General features: G+C 37.9%; 1 protein-coding gene across 1 annotated transcript in view; it reads right to left on the bottom strand.

Moving 5' to 3' along the window:
• Nucleotides 1-8,905: 8,905 nt before the first annotated feature.
• The window catches only part of C3H3orf52 (chromosome 3 C3orf52 homolog), a 44,727-nt gene continuing 43,304 nt past the window's right edge, over nucleotides 8,906-10,328 (bottom strand). Inside the window, exon 7 of the mRNA XM_043993489.1 lies at nucleotides 8,906-8,945. Within this exon, the coding sequence (XP_043849424.1) occupies nucleotides 8,906-8,945 (40 nt within the window). The remainder of the gene's footprint in view (nucleotides 8,946-10,328) is intronic.

The following is a 10,328-nucleotide window of genomic DNA, read 5'->3' as shown; positions in this document are numbered from 1 at the left end:
GTACTATAAGAAATGACAAGCAGGATGATTTCAGAAAAGACTTACATGAAGTGATGTGAAGTGAAATGAGCAGAACCAGGAGAACTGTGTACATAGTAATAGCAATATTGCACAATGAAAAATTGTGAATGATTTTGCTATTCTCAGCAATACAATGATCCAAGAAAATCCCAAAGGACAAATGAAGCATACTATCTGCCTCCAGAGAAAGAACTAATATTGTTTGAATACAGACTGAAGCATGCTATTTTCAACTTAATTTCTTTCATTCTTTTCTTTTTTTTTTTGAGAATTTATTGTGGCTTGTACCAAATGACTAATATAGAAATGATTTACATGATTAAACATGTATAACCAATATTTGATTATTTACTGTCTCAAGGAGAGGGGAAGGGAGAGAGGGAGGAAGGGATAGAATTTAGAACTCAAAACCTAAAAACTTAAAAATAAAATGTAAAAAAAATAGTTTAAACATGTAATAGGGGGAAATAAAATATTACATATTAAAAAATAATAATCTGCTGAGCCCTCAAAGAGGACCTCCAATAATTTGTTAAATAGAATAAAGTATTGAGTAAGGAATAGACCTATCAGCAAAATTACATTTAACTAAGCACTAATGGACTTTAGATGGTTGGTTTATGGGCTTCATCTGCAACTTGGGCATTTTGGAAACACAAAGGCTTAAAATATTACTCTCCTTTCTTCTTCTCAATTGTCTGAGGCTAGATTTGAACTCAGGTACTCCTAAATCCAGGGCCAGTGCTTTATCCACTGCACCACCTAGCTGCCTCTCTCCTTTCTTTTAACATCTTTTAGTTTCTGGATGTCTTGCTTTTGAAAAAATTTTTATTCTGAACTTTAGAAATAAAACATGCCTTTCCATAACATAGTAGAATAAAAGGGGAAAAAAATAGATAATTGGCAACAAAACTGCAAATCTATTGTGTACAATTTGCTATTCCTTTTAGATATATAATAGTTATGTAACTTTTCCCCTTTTTTTCTTCCACCCCACCCCCTGCCCTAGAGTAGGTTACCATTAGATTTAAATATGTGTGTATATACAGTTAAAGTAATTACTATAGACTCAAGTTTTGGGTAAGCTTATTATCAATTTCTGCCTGTAAGGAATTAACCAAGCATCTTTTCATGGTCCCAGGAGAGCACATTTGGCATCTGTCCAAGTTTTTTTATCCCTTTTTGATAAGAGGCAGATCTATGGATATTTCTCTCAGACCAAAGACCTCCTCCTGGTGGTTGAGTTTCAGTTCATATAACCTTCCACTATAGGAGGTCCATCACACAGCAAATGAATCTAATTGGTTAGCTTTATTCAAATCTAATTGGTTGACACGATTTGAAGGTGAGTTATATTAAAATGAAGTCCAAGGATGACATAAGTGAAAGGAATGCAAGACCCCCACTCAAACTGGTCAGAGCAAAATCCGTTGATCTGGGTGTGGTTTAATCTCATCAGAAAATCCTTGGGCTATCTAGACAACAGAATAAATCTTCACCCAATATTCCTCTGCAAGCTTGAGGTTGGGATGGGTTTGAGCTAGATAAAATGATAGGATCTCTCAAGGAGAGCTGGTCTTTGGGTGGAGGAAAGAGATGACTAAAAAGGTGAGATCTTGGTTATCCAAGATATCGATTATTAATAATTATTTCTCACATACACATATAACATATATGTGTGTGTGTGTGTGTGTGTGTGTGTAACTACTTTATACATATTTCTATTTATCTATTTCTCTGGATGCCTCACTTCTTGCCAGGCAGGGATGAGCCCTAGGGAGAAAGTCAATAAGGTCAATACAGTTATCCTTCCACATCATGAATTTCCCCATTGCAGTTTCACTATATTGTGGGTAGGCATAAGAAATTAAATAGGAGTTTGGGGGGAGTTTTATGGAAGCCACAGGTGACATGTGAAGGCCAGCAGATGACACAGAAAAAAGTTTAGAAACTCAGAAATGTATAAAAAATATATGTATGTATGTGTACATATATGTATCTGTGTATATATGCAAATATTATCGAATATCAATATATTATAACATCAATGTATTTTTTCTTTTAATCCCATAATAATTCAGACTTCTTCTCTAGGACGAAGGGAGGGCCAAAACACTTTACATTAATTTTTCAGATCATGGGTGGTGGGATGGGCAGGGGAGAGGGAGTTGGGAGGAGGGCATCACACCCCTAACCCTCATGATGTGTATTGGCCTTCAGAATTAACCTGTATCATATTCACACTGTTCTCTTTTTCTGGCATCTAGTATTTATTTCCTCTGTAAGTTTAGGCAAATAATAATATTTCTGGGCCTTAGCTTGCTGATCTGCAATGAAGGGGTTGAATTAAATAATGGCTAGATTCCCTTCCAGCTCTCAATCCTGAGTACCTCTATTTAACCATTCAATTCCAGTCATTCTTTAAAACTCAAAAGCCACCTTCTCTAAGGAAGCCTTTCTGTCCTTCCCTCCCCCCTCACCATCCCAATAGCTGCTTCTCCCATCAGATCTCAGGTAGCACTGTTTTGTTAACTCTCTGATGCATTTTATTATCTATGATGATAGCTGTGAATGCTGTCTCGCCCCCTGCAGGACTGTTATCTCCTTACTGTCAAGAGACTGTGTTTTGTCTAAACTTTGTATCTTCACCAATACCCAAAACAATGCTGTGCACAACATAGGTGTTTAAAGGACTTTTTTTGGGGGGGGGGGGTGCAATGGGGGTTAAGTGACTTGCCTAGGGTCACACAGCTAGTAAGTGTCAAGTGTCTGAGGCCGGATTTGAACTCAGGTCCTCCTGAATTCAGGGCTGGTGCTTTATCCACTGTGCCACCTAGCTGCCCCCATAACATAGGTGTTTAATAAACATCTGTTGTATTGGACCATACTACATGAATCTATGTCAGCACATTTGCTGCCTGCTCACTCACCTCTCTATTGTGATTCTCTGGGGCCACAACATGAAACTACTATTTCTGTGCTGTTATTTGGAGAATATCCCAGAACTGAGTTGTCTATCTTTAATGTCTCAAGTGCTCCAAAGAGGATATACTTTTAAAAGTTTCATTCTCTTTACACTTGAGTGTTGGAAGAAAGAGAACCAACAATCCCACCTTTTGACATTTATTTCCTACATGATCTCAGGCAAGTTGCTTAACCTCACTGGTTCTCACTATCCCCTTCTATAAAATGAGACTATTTACATTTTTACTAATTTACATGAAATGAGACCCAATTTACTGAGATGAGGGTTAAGTGACTTGCCCAGGGTCACACATCTAGTAAGTGTCAAGTGTTTGAGGCGAAATTTGAACTCAGGTCCTCCTGAGTCTAGCTAGGGCCGGTGCTTTATCCACTGCGCCACCTAGCTGCCCCTGATATGAAGACTTTTAAATTACTAAATAGTAAATTTACTAGTTTACATTAAATGAGACCTAATTTACTGATATGAAGAGTTTCGAGGTTGATGGCCTTTAAAATCCCTTCCAGGCCTACATCTGAGTCTATGATCTTACAAATGATTATTCTACTCAGGGATGTGCTAGATTCAGCTACTGGCTTAGGAACTGGATTGCTAAAATTTCAATATAAGCATTTATACATCAGAAATTGGCAAACACTACAAATCGGGGTTTAATTTATTGTTTTGTTTTCTAGACTTAAGAAAGTGATGGAGAAAGTAGAATGCAGATTAAACTTAAAAGTGTACACTTTATTTGCATTTTGTTTATTTTTTGGAGAACGGTTGTTAAATGTTTACTAACCCATCACTGGCCATACTACAATACAACAAATACTGACTGTGCATAGAAAATACTGTACCAAGCTGTGAGGGCCTGCTGAGCCCTTCTGAAGGCTGCTCATCCACCTTTGGTGTGCAGCTGGTGACCCAACTCTCACCTGTGGCTCCAAGAAGCTGTAGCATGTACAGTGGTCACACCTCAATAAACCATCTTAGTAGATAAGCTAAACCGGGATGAGAGTAATCCTATGGGCCTTAAACCCATCTATGAGTTAAGGGAACGTCTACCCCAAGCATGTGTGGAATGGGTGAACAAGAACAATTTGTTCCAATGACATGAAGGCAGCTAAAGCAGGCAAACGTGGAGGGCTTACACTGTGGTAAGAGATTGAAGACACCAAGGTCATCTACTGCCTCCTAGGCCATCAACACCAATCATCCTAATTTTTGTCTTGACACTGGAATTTGATGACTATGGAAGAAGGAGTGAGGATTAGCTTCACTTAAATCCAATTCATTGGGGCAGCTAGGTGGCACAGTGGATAAAGCACTGGCCTTAGATTCAGGAGGGCCCGAGTTCAAATTTGGCCTCAGACACTCGACACTAGCTGTGTGACCCTGGGCAAGTCACTTAACCCTCATTGCCCCAACCCCCCAAAAAAAATTCAATTCAATTCACACACTTCAATACATCATCCCATGATGTCATTGGCCCTCTTTGAAAATGAAAGACAAACAACAACCCATAGATAACATTTTCGTTTTACTTGTTGGCTATGTACGCATAATGATTGGTGATATTTAGGAGATGGTTTAACCAAGGAAAAATGCTAAGTATCATAAGATGGTAGAGAAAGGTACAAGGGCCCACAGAGGGAAATAACTTGCCCGAGGTTATACATTTTGTTGGTGGCCAACCTGGAACTGGAAGTTGGGCCTCCCACTCCCCAGTCTGATGCACCTTCCTAGGCAGGCTTTCAAGTACCATGGCTCACAAATGAGGGAGTTAATTTTGGACAAAGAAAACCTCCTTAGGATCCCCCAAACCATTTTAAAATAATTAAAATTGATTCATTCCATCGTAGAGAATAGTCTTATTATACAAATATGTAAAAAATTGAGAAAAACAAAATATTACACAATAAAAAGTATAAAACTTTATTACTTAATAAATATGACAAAAGGGAGTTGAAATTGGAAATAAGCTAGCTTTTAAGTTGGAGACACATAACCTAACAAACCATATAAGCTCTTTTCAGATACCTTTACAATTCCATTTTATCCATTTTACTTCCTACTTTGTACAGAATAGTAGTCCTGTTCTTTACTCCACCTTCCAGAAGAGTAAACCTAAAGGTGGGCTTAAGGTCAAGGTCATGAGCATACCCATATTGGCTTTTTGGTTGTTTGGCAGCATGGTAGCAAGTACAAATAGCCCAGGATATAGAATTCTGAATGCCAGATCTCTTATTTGCTATGTATGTGGCCTTGAGCAAGTCGCCTCTCCTCTGTATCTCATCTCCAAAAGGAGGAGTCAGACCAGAATCATTTCTAACTAAGACGCCTTCTGGTTCTAGACCCTAGAATATCCATGCTAGAAATCTTTCCCCAAGCTCTTGTAAGGGAAAAAATCTGGCACACAGGCCCCCTCGGGATTTCCTTTCTAGTATTATACCTACAACTTATAAATAACTACATGATCACAAATAAACAATCAATCTTTGTTTTACATGGAGTGCAAAGAGAATCAAAGCCAAATAAAAACAAGGGAACCTATAGCCAATTTTAAAAGTTTGGTCTAACATTTCCAAGCCCAGCCAGCTTGGGCGAAACTCACTTTAAAGGTTCCCAATGTGGTCTCAGGGGTGGACAAAGCCAGAAGAGACCCTCTGAAGGTGAATCCCAGAGACTACCTACTTCTTAAGAAAATGAGGATTGGGGTACGTCTGTGTTCATTTGATGCTTTCGTTCTATTCCTGGCTCAGTCTGAGAACTTAAACTAATCGCTTTTTCTGACTTTGTTTTTAACAATTATTAAGGAAATAAGCACGATCTGTACCCTCCCCCCACACATTTCCTTCCAAGTGTTCTACAAACTCTTTGTACAACTATACATTTAGCATCTACTAGATACAAACGGACAGTACTCACTCTTACTGTCTCTCACTTATTCTCTTCATAGGGGGCAAGTTAAAAACGTTCACAGCTTTGATATTTCCAGCTTAGGATGTTACTGTTGGGGCATTTGATTGCTTGATTGCTATATATCTAGCATGTATATAGCGAGCTAAGGTTTGCAAAGTACTTTATAAAAAAATCTCATTTTATCTTCCTAACAACCTTAGAAGATCTACTAAGGTAGACGTTAAATGACTAACCCAGGGTCACTCGGAGCTAAAAAGAAAAAAAAACATTAAAGATATCTAGGAACATCATACAAAATAATTTACTGTGAGAAATACTTTCTTATCCTCTGCCTTTAAAAAAACAAAATAGTTTCATCTTCTAAAATCCACAGACTTTGCATCTTACATGTAAAACATACAAAAATATGGCAAAGGAAAATCCCATAGAATTTAAAGTGCTGTCCCTGAAATGATAACTCCAAATTAAATTATCTATCTATCTTATGAATGAAAGAGAATATTCACATTCCACATAGTTCTGCAATGTACCTAAAAAGGGATAGGAGTTGGACCTGTGATTTCACTGGGTAGGTTCTCCTATGAGGAAACTGCTTTTACCTATGTAGATTGGTATCTTCTCTGCAATTTACAGTCTTAGAGAATTTCCCGGAACACCATGAGGTTAAGTGACTTGCCCAGGGTCATGCAGCTAGTATGAGTCAGGGTGGAACTTGAACCTAAGTGTTCTTCACTCCAAGGCCAGCCTTACATCCATGACACAATGCTGCCTTTAATGTGCATAAAAAGCAGGTCAAATTTGGCCTTCATTTTGCAGAAATATCTATTGCAGGGAGATTAGAGGAGAAAAATATGCATGCAAATAAGGGAAAGATACACACTCCATCTCACTGACTTATGCCTTAAGTTCAACTTAACTCTAAGACAATCAAGACCAAGGATCCTTCATATTTTAACCATGAAACATTTCTTTGTGGAAAACACCAAAGGAATCTCTTCAACAACATGAAATCCCTGTATGTTAAACTGGAGACACTGTTTCTAGTGACAACCACCAGGTGGTGCTGCTGAGTCACAGGCTGGTAAGTTTATAAAGTGAATCTAGTGCAATAGGAGAGAATAGCTTGTACTCTACAATCGTGATGTCAGTTTACCTCTTCAAGATAATGCCAATACTTCAGTGTTTGGAGATATTGAATAGTCAATGATATTGTGCATTTATAAGAGATTATCTTTCAATCCACAATAGTAGATCTCCGTTATCAAAAACTTTTAAGTGTTTCAAGGCACTTTCCATCCATTAGCCCATTTGATCCTCACCACAATTCAGTATTGTTGTTCAATCATTTCGGTCATGTCTGACTCTTCGTGACCTCATTTGGGGTTTTCTTGGCAGAGATGCTGGAGTGGTTTGCAATTTTTTTCTCCAGCTCATTGTACAGATGAGGAAACTGAGGCAAACAGGGTGAAGTGACTTGTCCAGGGTCACACAGCTAGTAAGTGTCTGGATCCAGATTCAAACTCAGGAAGATGATTATTGCTGAGTCCAAGCCCAGTACTCTATCCACTACACCACCTAGCTGCCCTGATAATTCAGTGAGGTAGGTGCTACTGTCTTCATTTTACCAATAAAAGAAGCAAGGCAGAGAGAAGTTTTTTGCCCATGGTCACAAAGGTAGTAGATATGTGGGGTTTGAACTCAAGTCTCCCTGACTACCAAGCTGAATGTTCTTTCTGCTGCATCATCCTGCCTATTACAGATAAATCATATGTTTGATCATTCAGTACTCCAAAATGCTGAGGAATTGGGCTGAACAGGCAAACTGATGCAAGGAAGGATGTCAAACCTAGCACTAAAATAGAGAAATGAACAAAAAGCTTCACATACATAATAGTGGCCCCAAATGCCAGGTCATCTTAGTGGGTCTCTTGTTGTTTAGTTCTTTTTTTAGTCATGTTTGACTCTTCCTGACCCCCCATTGGGGTTTTCCTGGCAAAAATACTGGAGTGGCTTGTCATTTCCTTCTCTAGCTTGTTATACAGATGAGGAAATTGAGACAAACAGGATTAAGTCACTTGTCTAGGGTCACACAGCTAATATATGTCAGAATGGATTTGAAATTCAGGAAGGTGAATCTTCCTGACTCCAAGCATGGCTCTCTATCCACTGTGTCACCTAGCTGTCCATAGTTTCCATATAGGGTAACCCATATACTACTGACATATGATAACAAAAGAAGGCTATGTGATAGAACAAACACAAAGTACCATAAATTTGTGTGGCAATAATTGAACTAGGGCCTCCTAGTCTCATGTATGCGATCATAGCTTTATTACTTAGTACTTTATAGTACTCTAAAGTACACCTGTGCTAGGAGGTAGATTATACAGTCCCCATCTGCTGTCCAGGAACCTACAGATAAATAATTGACTCAGTTCTTCCCTTCAAGTCTTCTTTTCTCCATTAGAGACCCATAAGCCTCTAGTCTTCCACGTTATTCCTTACAGTGGGCGAGTGAGCTCCCAATCACCCAAAAGGGTTATTTCAAATGACAATTGGAAATGCAGGTTCCACATACTAGGGGGTAAAACATGCACCAGAAATGTGCCCATTTGGTGAGGAGACAGGCCGCTGAATACATGCACAAGAAATTCCTCCCATTCCCATCTGCCTTTCCAAGCTTATATATCTGGAGCTATTCACGTGTGATCATGCTAGTTAGTGGGACAGCAGGGTCCTAAGTAGCTATAGGAGATGACGTTTTCTTTACACTCCATCCAGCAGAGGGCTCTCTCAGTGGCTTTCATGATGGCCTGTTCTTCGGCCCCATAATGGGAAGAGGAAAGTAGACTTCCGGACTGTGGTAGGATAAGGATTCCAAAGGATGACATCGGAGTCTCAAGCTAATGCAGTCTTCAGAATCATGGCATTTGTGGATTTCCATCTCTAATATGAAGTGAGTTTTCTCTTTCCGGAAAAGTAACAGATACTAGAAGACTACTGCCTTCGGAAACCAAGGGTCTGACTCCATTTCACTCTGGAAAAGGGGGAAAAAAAAAGAAGAAAAAGTTCCATTATTAAAGTTCCATTATTATTTTTTAAAGGGAGTCAGTTTTCTGAAAGGTATTTTCATTTTGTATTTTCTCATTTTTTCCTAACCTCAACTCCTGAACAAAAATCCATTTTCTTCTCCATTACACACACACACACACACACACACACACACACACGCCTCTAGTGTGCTGGGTGTCCTAAAAGGTTTAATGTAGTTTTAAGGGTTGTTTTTTTGTGGTTTTTTTATGACAGTAAACAGCACTAAGACTTTTGGGACACCCTCTGTATGTACCAAGTAGTTTACAAAAGTTTAAGAGTATATAAGCTAAGACCTAGAATCCAAATCGCAACTATTTTTAATATATCTAAACTTTATATATATATATATATATATATATATATATATATATATATATATATATATATATAAACTTTGTCAGTGCTTAAATGGATGAGTAAAATAGATAATGAAATTGAAAAATAAACTCTAAACTTTCTTAATTTAAAATTTAAATTTAAAAATTAAAATTTAAAAAAAAACAACCATACCCAAACAACGATTTTATCATGTGGCTGACGTACACAAAATTTTATATGATAGATTAAAATACATAGATTTATTTAAAAGTCAGCTAGCATTTATTAAATGCCTACTATGTATCAGGCACTGTACTAAGAACTGTATGTATAAAGAAAGGCAAAACATAGTCATTGCTCTCAAGGAGCTCACAGTCTAAACCTCTAATATATGTAAGAGGAGGCACATAGGTGGCTCAGTGGATAGAGTGCTGGACCTGGCATTAGGAAGACCTGAGTTCAAATGTAGCCTCAGAAATTTACTAGCTGTGTGACCCTGGACAAGTCCCTTAACCCTGTTCATCTCACTTTCCTCATGTGTAAAATGAGCTGGGGAAGGAAATGGCAAAAAACTCTAGTGATCCGCAGGGTCACAAAGAGTCAGATATATCTGAACCACAACAACTATACATACACATATCTATACATATACAAGTGTATGTGTGTATATATATATATATATATATATAAACATATTGTAATTTTCCTCAATAAAGAACATTTCATATTTATATAGTGCTTTGTACCTTATATAGTATGTTCACAATAAACTTGAGCTAGGTAGTACAAGTATTAACCCATTTTACAGATAAGGAAACTAAGGTTAAGGGAAGGGGCTTACCTTTATCAGATTCTTACTAAGTACTCAGAGGTGGGATTCAAACCCAGATCTTGTTACTTACTCCCAGTTCCATTGCTCTTTCTACTATACTATATTCACTCCTACAACCCTCATAATTTTTTCTCACCAATCTTCAGAGATATAGTAAATAACTTACTTTTTGCTACC

The sequence above is a fragment of the Dromiciops gliroides genome, chromosome 3, assembly GCF_019393635.1.
Source record: "Dromiciops gliroides isolate mDroGli1 chromosome 3, mDroGli1.pri, whole genome shotgun sequence".
Classification (NCBI taxonomy): domain Eukaryota; kingdom Metazoa; phylum Chordata; class Mammalia; order Microbiotheria; family Microbiotheriidae; genus Dromiciops; species Dromiciops gliroides.
The sequence above is the reverse complement of the archived record's forward strand: the minus strand, read 5'-3'. Positions and strand labels throughout refer to the sequence as shown.